Source organism: Aedes aegypti, chromosome 1 (assembly GCF_002204515.2).
Source record: "Aedes aegypti strain LVP_AGWG chromosome 1, AaegL5.0 Primary Assembly, whole genome shotgun sequence".
NCBI lineage: Eukaryota > Metazoa > Arthropoda > Insecta > Diptera > Culicidae > Aedes > Aedes aegypti.
The window spans coordinates 168935958-168952613 of NC_035107.1; the positions used below are offsets into that span (position 1 = coordinate 168935958).

At 35.0% G+C, this 16656-nt stretch overlaps 1 protein-coding gene across 2 annotated transcripts; it reads left to right on the forward strand.

Moving 5' to 3' along the window:
• Window positions 1–331: 331 nt before the first annotated feature.
• On the forward strand, window positions 332–14273 carry LOC5571018. Of its 2 annotated transcripts, none has more exons than XM_021853359.1 (4): window positions 332–733; window positions 806–1516; window positions 13082–13591; window positions 13653–14273. In XM_021853359.1, exons 1-3 carry the CDS (start codon window positions 722–724, stop codon window positions 13304–13306), a joined length of 948 nt encoding a protein of 315 aa, XP_021709051.1. In that variant the 5' UTR covers window positions 332–721; the 3' UTR covers window positions 13307–13591; window positions 13653–14273. The 2 variants fall into 2 exon arrangements, with proteins under 2 accessions (XP_021709051.1, XP_021709046.1); XM_021853354.1 differs by having other exon boundaries at window positions 13082–13586.
• Window positions 14274–16656: the final 2383 nt, after the last annotated feature.

Here is a 16656-nt window from a genome sequence, read left to right on the forward strand (position 1 = left end):
TATTAAAGCATGTATCACGAGATTACTATCGCTGTCGCCTTATTGGTGATAATTATCGGCGCAGCTTAAAACTATTTTTTATTGCAACATTAGTTGTTTATGTTTTGTTCATGGAAATGAATAAGTTTTCAAGAGTAAATCACTTTGTTCTATAATAATACCTTCAAGACGTTGACGGCTTAAAAAATAAGTAAATTGACATAATAGCTACCGGTATCAATTTCCAATCAAACCATCGTACCTTTATCGTTCCCTGACAATTCTAAAACTTATCTGTTGTCTTGAATCGATTTATCTAACCCTTTCCAGCAAGCCATTCCGAATCGGCTTTAGATTCATCAATGTGGAAGACGTCGTTATTCGTAATTGGCTCATTTGCTTTCATGCGGTTATTCGTGCCCAGTTTGTGGTGCACCTTAGCTGATGCAGCTGAAGTTGGTGGTCGATTCCAATTTTACTTAATATAAATGATGCCTTCGTTGAAATGGTGCTGCTTATTCCATGAACAAACGCCACCCTGTCAACATTGGATCTACATTGTGCACTGCTTATCGGCATCGATCGCATTGTTTGACCGCAGAAAGTAAACCAGACGGAAGCATAGCGTGCTTTTGGGTCGCTTCGATGAGCATAGCCAGTGGTTTCTGGGAAGTGTAGGTGTGAAAATAACAATTTTGCAGTGCAGCTGAACAGCACTTGGTGTTAAAGCAAGGTGGAAGAAATGATATGTCAAGTGAGTTTGTTTTTCCTAGATTCAAATCGATCAGATGTAAAAGTGTTTAAAATGCTTGTTCTTGGATTGCAGTTGGCTTTTCTCGCGATTGGTGCTTTCGTAACTCGTGCTGAACCTGTTCCAGAGCCTGATCCGGCACGAGTGCTAGGAAAATATGTGTTTTCTTATGAACCGTCAGGAAAAAATTACAATGTTCGTAAACCATTGGACTTGAGTTATTTAGGTGATAACGATGATTATGATACAGATGCCTCCACAATTCACGACAGCTATGGACATTCATCATCAAGTTCTTCGACCAGCCCTGGCTTCATGACATCATTTACTTCTTCTGTGAAACATAGACCCCCTCCGGCTAATGTTGACAGTGATAGTGAAGAAGATGCCGATGACCGGGGAAGTTATAGTCATGGCTATGAAAATGGTAACTCAGGCTATTATAAAAAGAAGTCGATCATACCGATCTTGCAATCGTACAGTATCATACACTCGGCAAAAGAACCAACGTCTTCTATTATCAAAAATACTCACCATAGCGATGATGAAGATGATGACGATGACAATTATGGTGATCGATACAGGGCGCCAAAAATAATTCACACCAAAGCAAAGACGATCCCCATAAGCCAGCACATTGAAGTGGAAAAACCCGTGCCGATACCATATGTTACGAAAATTCATGTGCCAATTCCCAAAGGAGTCAAGGTTCATATTCCGCATCCGGTATTAGTACCGGTCCCTCAGCCATATCCTGTTCACGTCCCTGTATCGCAACCAGTGGCGGTAAGTTAATATCCATCGGAAATTGCCCTTTCAACTGTATGACCAAGAATTGATAATGGAAACCGTTTCTCCATATACTGATCATATTATCGTAATGCAAAACAAGGTTTTTTTTTAATTTTTTATTAGTATTATTTCACACATAACATTTTTTTTATATCTAGGTATTCTGTGATAGGTAACACTTTCATTCTAGTTTGGTATAACTGAAAAAGGCTGTTATCAACATTTTGTTAACAACAAATCACATTTCATTTGCCGTTGGAGTTTATAATTTCTACAGGTGAATTAAATTCACTTGCTTTAAAAAAAACCCTTCCATTCTAACTTAACATAAATACACGGTGCTCCCTTGACCATTATTATCAGAAACAAATTTACATCAAGTATGTGCAACAATAAAAAAAATCGTAGGGTCCGTTTTGAATCTACGCCATTTTCATTGTATAAATCCAAAAAATCATTGGAAATGTGAGCTATTTAAACGGGTTTTCATTGGCCGTGATTATCAGATGAAATATACCTCCAATATTTTATTCAAAGTTTGTTTATTTGGTTATTTGTAACTTCTGAGCGAAGTTGTGAATGAGAAGATCTAGGAAATTTGGACGGCCTTTTGGTGGTGTTACCATTAAAACACTAATTTCAAATAGAATATCTATGTATTCTAATACAGTTAAGCATGTTAAAACACATTTCACTTTCATGCTGCAATAGTTTTTCACAAATAACTGATTTTCCATAGGGTCAACCACTATAAGTCATTACTGAGCCAATTTTGTATTATAATTATTAACCATAGAATATTGTGCAGCCCAACTAGCTGGTCCATCGGTTATTCCGAACATAAACTTTAATTGGTGAGTAATGAACTGTTGGCCAAAATATGACACTGTGAACCATTCTCAATACTCTTGTGATCATGTATAGCAGTGCTTCCCAAACTTTTTTGACTTTCGCCCCCTGAGGCCAATATATTTTTAAAATCGCCCCCCTTATGTTTCTGAAAAAAAATGTATTAGACGCTCTACTTTGCTAAAATTCAGACCAATATATTACAAGAAAAAATCAAAAATTGCTTAATTTATCAAGGTTACTTATATAAAAATGTCAAACATATGCGGTTTTGAAGTTTAAATTATTCATATTGTATTCAATGATATTCTTGTATCATAAAATCTATCTGTTAATCTGCAAAATATCATCACGATACATTTTCTTAAATTTCAATAATCGACCCTTTTTTAAAATGATGTGCTGGTAAGTAATTCATAACAACAAACAACCTAAGAGTTTTACATGCTACTGCACCAGTTTTCACTGAGCTAAAAAAATTTGGCTGACTTTCTGAATTTCGAAACTTATTAATTTGATTGAATAAATGTGTTCTTTTTATAATTGTAAAAACAAATGTTAGATTTTTTTATATAAAAACGTTTTTTGTTTTAAAAAATACTTTTTTTTCTGAAAACCTGGGAATTTTTATCCGATAATACTTTAAATCTAGTTTCAGTTACATGATTAACGTTTTTGGTAATTAGTTCCAACGTTAACACCTAATTTTTGCTAGTAAAATTTTCTGATTTTTTCAATAGTTTGTGCTATAAGTTAGTCATAAGTGTTACCGAAAACTTGGCCACTTGCTGCCCAATTCTAAAGCTCTTTCGTAAATAAAACATCTATTTATTGAATTTAGATTTTTGAACCAATTTCTAAAAATGTTTAATAATAAAATGAAATTGATCAATTTAAAACTATCTCTGACTACAAATATATAATATAGTTCTGAATACGTCATGTTTTGGGAAAATTTCAGTTAAAAAATGTTAAAAGGTACAAACAAATGGAGGGAAAGTTTTAGAAGTGAAATCTTTCACTTCTAAAACTTTCCCTCCTTTTGTTTGTACCTTTTACATTTTTTAACTGAAATTTTCCCAAAACATGACGTATTCAGAACTATATTATATATTTGTAGTCAGAGTATAATCTCTTATTAAATTGAGTCTCTTCTCCAATTGAATCGTAGTTTTCAGTTTCTCCCACTTTCGTCCCCTTTCTAGGATTTTCGCCCCCCAAAAAATTCCATTTTAAAAATGTTCGCCCACTTTGGGAAACACTGATGTATAGCATACATTACTACATTTTGAGTTGTCATGAATTCACTTTTTTACCTGTGGGTTTCCCGTATTTTTCGAACACACAAACACATGAGAGCCCTGGATGAATACTTTAATTAAAAAGTTATATAAATCCATCAACCCATTCTCCAGCTAACTCCTAAAGAGAAACCCTGAGTACTTGGACCACGCTTATGAAAAAAAGAAATATCCGTTATTATTTGGTTTTATTGAATTATAACACCTGCAGAGCCAAATTTTACATGTCTTCCTTAAAAACAAATACTCACATCAAAATTCTCTTGAGGAGATTCTGTCCCTTAATTCCAAATTTCATTTCCCCGAATGCCTTCACCCTGAACACACCATTACGCCAAATGCTATTGCCCCGACCATATGATTACCTTGAATTATATTGTCCCGTGATAATGGAATTCTGGATAACGCCATTCTAGGAACTGAAACTCGATATGATGGTCTTCAGGTTTATGGCATTCGTGGTAATAAAATTCACGGTTAAAGGGTTTAATTTTAAAAAAATACCGTCGATGGGGTGACAATGGGTCTAGGGGGTGAAATTGGGTCAAAATGGAAAAATATGTTTTGTAAAATATTTCAGCTAATAACACTGATATTACTTAAATTAATAATTCATATGTTAGGGAACATATTATTACACATAATTCATAACAATATACATTTTTAGAAATAGTAGTTTTTGTTTACTACATAAATAAACTTGCATGTTGAAACTAGATAAAATTTACAAAATTAAATTTCTCCTGTACAAAGTATCACGCATGTACTCTAGCCTCTATCGTTGTATTAGTAGAATGTTGAAAGTCTTTTCATTACACATCACAGGTATTTTCCGGAATCTGTTTGATTTTCTCACCAAAAAATCATTTTTTTTTTTTGGTACGATGTCTAAAACATTGAAAATGGGGGTGAGATTGGGTCAAGCAAGAACGATAGTAAATGAAATTCCAAGTCCACTTTTTTTGACATTTTACGGTGCCGGGTGTTCTCTTTTTTCATTAAGATGTGTTTATTCTTTCTAAATACAACATCTCTGAAACATCAAACAAGTCTACTTGAGTATTCCGTGCATTGAATAGCAATACAACGCATTTTGAAAACTTCTGCCTGAAATTTATTGATCGTGGAATGCCGCACTGAAATTTAACTATTTGCGAAGGTTTAAATTAATCACTGTTTCAGTACACCTTTGGGGAAACTGAATGGGCTCTATAGCAATGGGGATGAGAATTTGAAGACAATTTGAGGGAAAAACCAAGAAAATTTATGTAAACTTGACGATAAATGTTGGGTTTACATATTTTTTCTCATAGCTCTTCAATTTTCAGTATAATCTTTCTTTTAAGTGGGTTTATCATACTTGTGAAACATCTTAGATATCTTTTTGTCTTGTTTGCATCGTTTTTGTCAATATTTTTCAGTTGTGAATGGTTTTGAAATCATATTCTCAAAAACAAGTTATTTCAATTACAGTGACCCAATGTCACCCCCTCTATGGGGTGAGATTGGGTCATTTTTCATTCTCTTGTGATGCCGCTGAGAATAAATATTTGTCTTTAATTTTTTGAACAGTTGTTAATGTACCATCAAAGTACATACACACCAAATTTGAAGTTTATTGGAGTTAAATTGCGATAGTTATTCAAAAAATAATTCGCACATATCCCTTTTTGACCCATTGTCACCCCCAACGACGGTATATGAAATATGGTAAATTCAGAGTTGCTCATAGATTATGTGTAACTTCCAGTTTGGCCCTGCTGATCACAAACAAACTGAAGATTTCTCTGTGAACTTTCATTTTATTCGATCACAAATATTGCCTGCACAGTTAAAACTTAATAGCTGCTATAACCATTGAAGACAAACAAAAAGCTGTACTTTGGTAAGTAAATGAGAAAAAAATCGAGTTTAGTACTATACCACTTTTTCGGTTTAATTCTTTTTATTTTCATATTGGTGTCACAACTAATGTGGTCGGCCTAGGGGCCTTTCAATCTAGGTTACATTTGATTTTTTATGGTTGATTTCATTTGATTGCTCTACTTTATAATTTGGCTCGATTGGAGCTCCGGTAGTTTTTTTAGATACCATTTAATTCCACTAAAGTCTGTATATTTTGACAGATTCAAGTATATCGACCTCGACTGTAAGGCCGTGTTCAGCGTCGTTTCTAGTACAGGACGCTGAAGACATCCTTACAGTTGAGGTTGAAATACGAAAGATACAAACTGTAGTGGAATTAAATGGTAAATTCAGTTTATTTCATTTACTTATAGGTATTCCACTAAACAGCTCGAAGATTTATTATTATACTTTGGTACCTACACAAGCTTTTCCAAGCTGACGAACACAAAGACTTAAAATTAAGCTCTGTAAATGCAACAATTTTGAATTCAATGAAACAAAACAATAACGGATGTGCTACAGATTGCATTATTTTCTCCTATTATGTATCGCTGCTGTCTACGTCATTAATTTCATTTAATTCCATATGCTACATACAAAATAGCCAAGTATGACGGATTGCTACCTAGACCAGAAAACTCAAGCCTGAAAGTATTCTTTGACGAAAACTTGTGTTTTCATATACAACGATGTATGTGCCAATACTTGTAAAATAATTTGACTCGTTAGTACATGGGATCACCAAACTATCCAAAATATTGTGCTGAAAAAACTTATTTGGATACATGATGAAATTGGCTCCTATGACAAATCATATGAATCATTCTTACGGCTTGTAGGTGCAATGTTTCATTGAAAACATTGGAATAGTATTATAGGGTCGGTGTTCCCTTAGTGAAAAGTCCCCTATAGTCGCACTAGTGGCTTTTTACGGCCGTTTTGCTATAAATCGTTTCAAAACATTTTTTGACATGACGGTCAGGAGCTATTTATCTAAGTACCATTGATAAACAGCTTGCTTTTTTTCAAAAAGTGATCGAAATAATTAGTTTTGCTTCTAATTTGAGCTCGCTTGCGTCTATAGTAAACCTATTGTTCCTATAGTAGCACTACTGAGAGAAACTATTTTTTATTATACGAAATAATTGAACTTTTTTACATTAAACGAAAGCTTTTGATCCACACTTTGTAGGAAAATATGAAAATATTGTAAAAATACAGTTTTGATAATTATTTTGCCAACGCAGTGATGCTAGTGTACTATACCACTTAAATTATTTTACGGATTCCTGTAAAATCTCAACAGCTGAACATTTCGGTGAAATAAATTAACGGAGTACGGTAATTTTTTACAGTTTTCCATGAAAAATCACCGGAATCCGTAAAATTTCGACGGAATTACGATGTTTTATTTCACCGAACTGTTCAGCTGTTGAGATTACGGTGAAATACACCGTAAGAGCTTAGTGTGTAGGAACAGAAATTAGAAATAGTGCTACTATAGGCACATGTATTCCTATAGTGGCACACGCGATAATAAATACAAACATTTGAGTTTTCGTAGTTTTCATATTTTTCCCACAAAACCAAGATAAAAAGCTTTCAGATGATGTAAAAATAATGACGCTAACGTTATTTTTGATTTTATACGTATATTTGTTCTTAGCTATGCGGCTATTGGTACATCGACCCAAATGCATTAAAGGGCACTTGCAGCCTTTGTTTAGTGTGCCCAACGGACCCATTTGATTTTGCTGGGAAACGTTCCTTAACGTGTTTTCCGTTTCAAAGCGTTACCCAGTAAAATCAAAGGGAGCCATTGGGCACACTTTTGTTTGCTGCAAGCGCCCAATCAATATTAAAATTTGGTTTATTTAAAACGTCAAATAGAGTGTCCATTTCCCGCCAATTTTACTTGTCCCGGGATTTGGGATAACAATTTATACTTAGTTTAATTTGCTTAGCTAAAATCAAAACTTACTTCGACAAACTACTTCTCGTTAATTATTCCAAAATTAATGTTAAATAAGAGAAGATACAAAAAATTACACACTCAGTTGAGCTCGCATACTTTTCATTCTTTTACCGAGATTCGCACAGACGAGCAATCAGCAACTTAATTTCGCAACAAATCTAGTTTTCTTCTATAGATACACCTTAGAGTGCCGCTGGCATCAAACGTCACATTTGTAGAGATGTCACCAACCGAAGTTTAACCGAGATTTGCACAGCTGAGATCAGCATTCTGATTTAAGTGTGTACACGCCTTTTTCGGATCATGGCACTTTTTCAACGCTTTTTATTGTGATGACTGGCATGCACCCAGATAAAGAGTTTATGGCGGAATCTTATCAAGCATTATGTTCGTTTGCTGAGATTCGGGAAATATTTTGCCGATAGTAGCAAAATTAATGTTCAGAGGATTGGAAAGAATTTCTTGAAAAAAGAAAAAAAAATGAAATTAATTAACTCATTACGCGTGGTAAAAATGGACAAATTATGGATGAAATTATGAAAAAAAAAATCCACGTGCTCGGCTGGGATTTGAACCCAGGAGTCTTGTATGCTAGAAAAATATGGGTTGGTGGTCTAATGGCTACCGCTTCTGCTTCATAAGCAGAAGGTCATGGGTTTAATTCCAGGCCCGTCCCATTCCTCGTACTTTGTTGTTGTATCTTTCACTTGCGTCTATCTACTACTCTTAATATATCACAGTTGATGTATCTATCACAGTTCATAGCATTTGCTAGAACCCGAGACGGACAGAAATAAACCGTTTCCCTACGCTTCCATTCGTTCATTATTATAGCATGCCTTCCTTTACGCCTGATCTGCTAACCAAAACAAGCAAGCCTCTCTGCCATAAAAATTACCCCACCCTCTCACCCTTCCCGCATGAACTGGCGTTGATGCAGTGGTATATACGGTCAACCGTGGGAGCCAGTTGAATTCATCATCAATTCTTCCCCCTTCCTTCATTGGTCTGCATTCTAGCGATGGGCGATTTTGAATCGATGTTCCGAAAATCGATTTTCTCGTTCCGATTAATCGATTTTTTGAATCGATGTTTGGAGCACTCAAAATCGAGTGAATCGATTTTCTTCATTCGATTTTTTTTTAGATTCGCATGGTAGAAATTGATAAGATTTTTTTAACGAATTGATGACGCATAAGCTTAGTTTTGCATCCGCCTTGAAGTGTTTGATCAATAATGTTCAAATTCAAATGTTATTCATTTTAAGGAATTTTTAAAATCGTATGCAAATTCATTTGGTCTTATTTGTAGAGCATATTTTGTTAATTTTTCATATGAGCTTGAAAATCGAATCGATTCAGAAACATCGGTGAATTGATTCGACGTATCGAATTTGAATCGATTCAGTAACATCGATGTTCTGGTCAAATTCGCCCAACGCTACTGCATTCTGACGTGGCAGGCACCATTGTTCCCTAAAAATAGAAGATCACCAGCTTTTATACACTGAGGGTGCCTGTTAATCCCAAGCAGTCATCTGGTTGGTTCCTTGTGTAAGTGCAGCTGATCTGGCGATACTGTAGAAGCAACCACGGGCGGCAATCAAGCTCAAGCTCCAGCTAAATATTAGTGGAACCTGGTCCAATTTACCCTATATTTTCATGCAAAATTTCAATTTGTTGAATGTTGAATTTTTTGAATGTATTTTGTCAAACAAAAAGCTATACAATTTTAAAGATATGTTTTCTTTATCTTGATATCTCCCATACACTAAGGCCCGTTCAAAATCAAGTTAGGGAGCGCTGATTGTACCTAGTTTTGAATCAGCTTCGGGTTCCATCAACTGTTTTTTTTAATGAAATTCACTTTTTACTTGAGCTATTTCCAAAAGCTGTTACAAGGTCCGAATTGGATCATGTTTCCCTAGTGAAAACTGTTGCAAGTTTCGCTGCTGAGTTTTCGCATTTCATTCATTTCATTGAGTTTTTTTTTCATAAGAATACCGATAGAAGAAACTGCTTGCAAAATTTCTTTGGCGCATATGAATTTTCTCAAGGTTTCCACTGATTGATGCTTCTGATGGAAATCCAACCGGCACAATAGGGATACAACTTTTGATTTTATTTCTGCGGAACTTTCTGTAATATCCGTAAGAGTTAAAACGGTTGGCAGAAAAAATGTAGCTTAGATTTAGCGGAGTCAGCGGAAAGAAATGTAATACAGTGCCTTGCCGATTTTTTGGCTGTATTATAGGTAGAAGATTTAAGAGGTGAAGAAATGCCTGATTTTTTTGACGCTACACAAACTTCTACTCACCTATAGCTGTATTTAATGATGATTTTTCCATAAATGTTCAGAAACAACTTTTTGTGATACATCCTCATGAAAGTATGTCGCATTTCCTTGTGAAATATTCAGCATTGTTTCGGGTGCCTACAAATTCGTTGGTGAATTTCTGAAAAATGTCCTGTGAAATTGTTGAAGCTACATCAGATTTTTTTTCGAATGCATTGTTTATGAAAATTCTTTAATAAATCTTTGGAAGACTTGTGACCGTATTTCGCATCTGTGACATTTGTATGAAAAAAAAACATGCATTTCTGAAGAAAATGCTGCAGATTTTTACAAAATTTGTGAAAACAGTTGAAGCAACGTTTTTCTTCTCGTGCAGAATGAGGTATGAGAATAAACGTCTTTTTTTGTATGGACAAAAACCTATTTAGTGAAATTCCTGAATTGTAGAGGTGTCAGCAAATTTATTTAGTAGGTTAGTATTGCGACGAGAATGCGGAAAACTCAAAGATTTCAAAAATGTCTATACATTATTAACCATGCTTCTTCTATGAATCACTCTTATGATTCCTCTATTCATCCTCCAAGGACTATGTTGAAAAGAATCATAAAATTCTGACGAAATTGCAATCTAGATTTATTCATGAAGTTTCTCGATGTTTTCTCTTATAACTGAAATGCGTTACGTCCCCACTGTCACAAAGCCTGCTTCTCAGCTTACAGTTCTCAGGAGCACTTCCACAGTTACTAACTTTGCGCATTCTTTGCTTAATGACCATTTGTGAATGTATTTATCGTGTGACAGATACATGGTACTTTATGCCTTGAGAAGTGGAGAAAATTCCCAACCCGAAAAGACCCTCGAGCGGTGTGATTCGCACCTACGACATTTAGCTGGATCTTGCTGAATAGCTGCGCGTTCATCGCTACGACTATCTGGATCCCTGACATCTCCTTTATGTTAAGCAATTACTTATAATAAGTTCTATTCATAGGTACGTTCCACAGACAAGGTCTTAATGTTCACCATAATTTTTATTATGATTTGTTTTAGCTTTGTTTTATCTTAAAATGCAAGGTTTATGTACCCAATAAGCAAATAAAAATATTTTTCAATATGTTGCCAAAATCTGGAAGTAAATGTTGCCAAAAAAGGGTGTTGCTAGAATCAAGGTAGATAAAATTGGGTGTTGCCGAAATCGGGAAGGCACTGTATTCATTACTTCTTTCTTCTTTTCTTTTTGCAGAATAATGTGTGAAACTGAACGTCTATTTTTGATAATTGATTATTTTTGATATACCATCTGCCAGCTGGCGCAAGAATGTGGCAAAAAAACTCTTGACTATTATATGTCTATATTGGATAAATACGACGGGAAGGAGGAAATCACACAATGTCCAAAGAATTTTGAACAAGGGCTTATCTTTTATCCTCTCTGAGAATGGCTCTATTAACATTTTTCAATGACCTCGACAAACCCCTCAACATATTGCCCAAATTGTAATCTAGAGTTATGAACAAAGTTTCTCAATGTTTCTTCAACAACTGTTTTTGAAATGCCAACAGAAATACCTAAAAGAAATCACTCACCAATGATTTATTAATTTTCTTAACGGATAAACTAATCGATGACCACGGGATAATTTGAAAACATTTTCAGGTTAATCAGATCGCCACACCTAATCCGATTGATATATTTGAAAAAATAAATATAAAAATAAAATAAAAGCACAATAATAAGAAAACATTTGCGATCCACATAGGATAGTTGATCATCTTAACATTTCATGCTTTTATTACACTTGTTTTAAATGTCCTAATAGACTGCTCCTAAAGTTAAACAATAACTTTGAAAAATGCGAATTCTACTCATAAATACGTTCCACAAAATGTTTCTTAGCTCACAATGGCCTCCAACATTTTCGTTTTTACTTATTTTCACTTTGTTTTAACTCAAAATGTAAGGTAAAATGTAGTCGAATGAAAATATTTTTCATTGTGTTGCCAAACTGGGGAAGAAAATATTGCCAAAAACGGGTGTTGACAAAATCAGGGGTAGACAAAAGCGACTGTGGCCAAAATCGGGAGGGCGCTGTATATCCAAATCTTCAGTGCAAAAAAAATCCACTAGCAAAATTAAAAAATAAGGAATTTATATTTGAAAGACGGGTGATTTCTGGATAAAAAAATACTATTGGCAATTTAAAATATGCAATAGTTTATTCAAGAGCATGTGATTGTTAAATAAAGTGTACTGTTTGTATCAATTGACTCCAAAATAAGCCTAATGCCGTCAGAAGGATTTAATAGAAATGTAAAACGAATATCATCTCAAGAAATCCTTGGTTTCAGACTTATTATGCCAAACGACTTTCATACCAAACAACCATTATGTCAAACGACTTAATGCAAAATGACCATTATGCCAAACGGCCTTATGCCATCGACTTTATGCCAAATGGCCAACCTTCGGTAGCGGCTCCCTAGTCATAAACTTCTGATTGTATTGCATAGATTGTGGAAATTTGAAACAAGAGACAAATCGTCCACTGAGATCATTAATGTGTTGTGGAGAAAAATCATTCAGCTTAGGAATCAAGCGCCATCTAACTTATTTCCGATAGAGTCCTTATGGAGTAAGCGCCGCGAGATATACAATGTTCGATTCTACTTCATTACCCCGAATCCCACTACCCTGAATTCCATCCATGACGCCTAACTCCGAAAGACATTACCTTGAATTCTATTATGGCGAAGTAATTATAAGTTCGGGGTAACAGCATTCGGGGTTCTGGTGTTTTCGGGGTAGTGGCATTCGAGTTGAAGGAATTCAGGGTAATGAGATCACAATGTAATGTAATAATAATGGAATCTACCCAAAATTCCATTTACTCGAATTAACCATCTCCTCGAATGCTGTTACTTAATGTGATTTGGGCTAATGGCATAAAACCCTCAAACCTTTCTCTCACACGGCATTTTTGTATACACGGAAATAAAACTAGGTTTTCATGCCTCCCCTAATATTATGCTGTACTATAGTAAGAATCATGGTTTTAAAGTAATCCGATGCTGTCGTATTTATTGATTGAAAGTTTGTATCTAAAAATTATATAAACAAATTAGCCTAGGGCTGAAAATCTCCTTAATAAAGCTATAATAATAATAATAAACAAATTATGTTGTATGTCAAATTTGTTCTGAGAAGTCTAAACATGTTGTTGTTTTTACAGGTTCCAGTAATAAAGGAGATTACTATTCCGATTGAGAAGATTGTGCCTTATCCGGTGGAGAAAAAAGTCCCAGTGCCCATCGAGAAGCCAGTACCGTACCCTGTGGAGAAACACGTCCCAGTGCACATTCCACAGCCATACCCAGTGAAGGTTCCAGTGATTAAAACCATCGTCCATAAACTGAAGGCGCCACGAACAGTTGGCGTGGGGAGTGTCACAATTTAAAGCGATGAAAATGTTCTTTTTTATAAATTGATTTGTGTTATGGAGCTTACGAGTTCAAAACCCGATGCAAACAAGTAATTGAATTTATGCTATTACAAGTAATGTGTGTGTGTGTGTTCCGCATGAATGTAAATTGTACCGCCAAACGTAAATTATACCGCCTGCGTGTTGTTAGCATTAGACGGATCATAAAGTAACAATTGCAGTTAAATGAATGAGACTGAATGGAGATGTTATTCAGTGATTGAGGAGCAATTGCGAAATCTATTAAATCCTCTGGGTAAGGTACTTCAACTTATGAATGTGCAGTTATTCAAATGTACTTTTAACGTTATTTTTTTCCTAGGATTTTAAACTTAACTCCAGAAGAAATATGTTTAAGCCATATTGAACTATCTTAAGCAGAGACTGTACCATGGAATACAAAATCTAACACCACCAGCCCAATGTGAGCACCGTAAAGGTAAAGGAACCACCGCTGAAGCTTATGCCAACTGTAACGATACGATCAGCCATAACCCGTTTGACTTAATAATTTATTGCTTTTCAATTATGATCGCAAGCAGCCGACAAACAACAAAGGGTACGGTAGGATGAAATAAACGCAACATGAACATAAGCTTAGCATTTGGTAGTCTGCTATAGCGTTCGGTTTTCCTTCCTCGTGCCAAGTTGATGCAACAGTAGGGCTGGTCGGCGGTATGCACGCAAAAATATGAACAGCTTGTTTCACTTCTTTGACTGCGTGCTTTTGACTGATACGTATAAGTTGCTTTTTTTCTATATGTCTGTACAGTAGCAAAAAAAAAACAATCCATGTGCACTGGTTAGTAAATGCTCTACAGACCTATTTATAAATTGTGTTAGTGTTACCAGTTATCTACTTATAGCGTAACAAAAGAATATGTTGTTAGGTTTGTATTGTACACAGACGTTTTTAATAAAAAATATAGTTGAAAGAAACTTATTTCATCGACCATTGTGAGCTACTTCTCATTTATAAATTCGTATTGAGAAAAATGTACTTATTGAAATTCTTCCATTTTCCACCTACATTCCTTAAGAATTCTCTATCTCACGCAAATGGAGTCATATAATGTAAGTCGATGACAAGCAACATTTTTAGTTTTTTCACTTACTACAAACTGTTGTTATCACCATATCGTTTAAACTCAATCCAGAACTTACAAGTCTTATAAGCGATTTCTTCACCATCGCTTAGGCCTTAAACCTGCACAGAAAAAAATATTTAATTTTCAATGTGATGTAAACTGAAGTCTACTGTAAAAATAAATTAAATTTGTGTGTTGTTACAGCATCATGTAAATTTATATGAATAAACATTCAATTTTCAACTAAAAATGGTTGAATATTACATGATCGTGTAAATTTAAAGTGAATTTGATTAAAAAATAATGGATTGGTCGTTGAAATTTAGGTTTATTTTGATGCTCCAAATATGTGCATGAATATAAACTTAAATTTACAACATATTTTTAGCTGTGTGGTTTAATCGTTTAGGTAAACGTGGTTTATGGCTTTAGCGAAGGTGAAGAAATCGGCCCTTAAAAACATTAATGAAACATGGATAGAAATCCGAAAAGGACAACATACAATAATTTCCTACATACATTGGAAGTGTTTCCAAGTTGATGAGCATGCACAGTGCTTCATATGACGGAAGTGGTAGTATAATCCAATTCAATTTATGAAGGACGTTAAAAGGAACTGCTTCTGTACTGATTCTATGTGTTCTTCGTGTTCTTCATATGAAAGATCAAATACTGTCACCTAGTATGGAACCCGTACCATATCATGTACAGATGCATACTAGGTGACAGTATTCTAGAATTGGTCTTTTATATGAAATATATAACACAGCGTTCTACTGAACTCTTCTTCATTTGTTCTTCTTCTTTTTGGCGTTACGTTCCAACTGGGACAAAGCCTGCTTCTCAGATTAGTGTTCTTATGAGCACTTCCACAGTTATTAACTGAGAGCTTTCTTTGCCAATTGAACATTTTTGCATGTGTATATCGTGTGGCAGGTACGAAGATACTCTATGCCCTGGGAATCGAGAAAATTTCCTTTGACCAGCGGGATTCGAATTCACGACCCTCAGCATGGTCATGCTGAATAGCTGTGCGTTTACCGCTACGACTATCTGGGCCCCACGCCTGAATTTAAAAAAAAATGAATACATTCATGGTTTTGTTTAAATATTGCTATTTTTGTCTATAGAATTTACTATAGTTTTGACCCAAATCCACAAAATTTGTTTAAATATTCCATTTTTTACTAAGAGCTTCAAATTTACATTTATTTCGACCCAAATCAACCGAATTTAAATACAATTATGTTTTCCGCGATCCCTAAAATTAGTATCCTAAGTTGATATATTGTCAAGGTAATTTTGCTATGCTCTTTGTAAGATTTACACTCGAAGGCTATTTAGAGAGACTATAAGATCATCAGTAATTTATCTAAGCGTGAATAGTTCTTTCAAATTGTTATCAACATCTAATCAGCCTTGGGGAACGCTTCTTCTTCCTCTTGGCATTTACGTCATCACTGGGACTAGAGTTACTGTGCATGTGCTGTAGACTTAGGTACAGGAGCCTTATTGCTTGCTAGCACACGGGCACGATGTACATTGTGAGACCTTTTTTTGGTGCGCCTCATTTTTATTGAGATGTGTCTCAATGCGGTCTCGCCCGTTCCGTCTCATGTGCTGTTTAAAGGTCAGCGCAATAACACTGTTCGACAAAAAAAGTCGATCTGAATGCACAGAGACCGGACACCGGGGTTTTCAGAATGTTCGTGTCTGCCTCAGGTCATTTTTAAAATATACTTGAACTTTTTGCATTTTTTATTTAAAAATCTAATCAATAAACCGACAAAGTCTTTTATATTCAGGACAGCGGAATTCATGTGCCATATAATGTTTTCAACTTTAAATACAATATGAAGAGTTGTAATAAGATTTGCAGGGAGCTCTCCGCCCTTTTTTTGTACCCTCCCCATTTTTAAAGTATCGCAAATGATGGAATATTTGATATACAGGGGGTTGTCAAAATAACAAACACACAGGGACAGGCAAAAATTGGGCCAACTTTGGAATGCTGGAACTTTGACAAAAATTGACCGATTTCAATTCTTTAAGATATAATGGACGGGTCAACTAATCTAGTTTTGAGTTGCATCCATGGAGATGAACTATGACCACCGGTGATAATCCGGATTTTCGGAAGCATGTCTTATGCAGTAAAATTATGACGTGTTTTTAGCAAAGGTCTCGGCTAAAAAATCAAAATTTACTACACATGAAGATAGAAGATCAAATTCTGAA

Coding starts and splice junctions, on each gene's coding strand:
- LOC5571018 (XM_021853359.1), top strand. Junction 1,517..13,081: donor CTGTATCGCAACCAGTGGCG/GTAAGTTAATAT, acceptor TTGTTTTTACAG/GTTCCAGTAATAAAGGAGAT.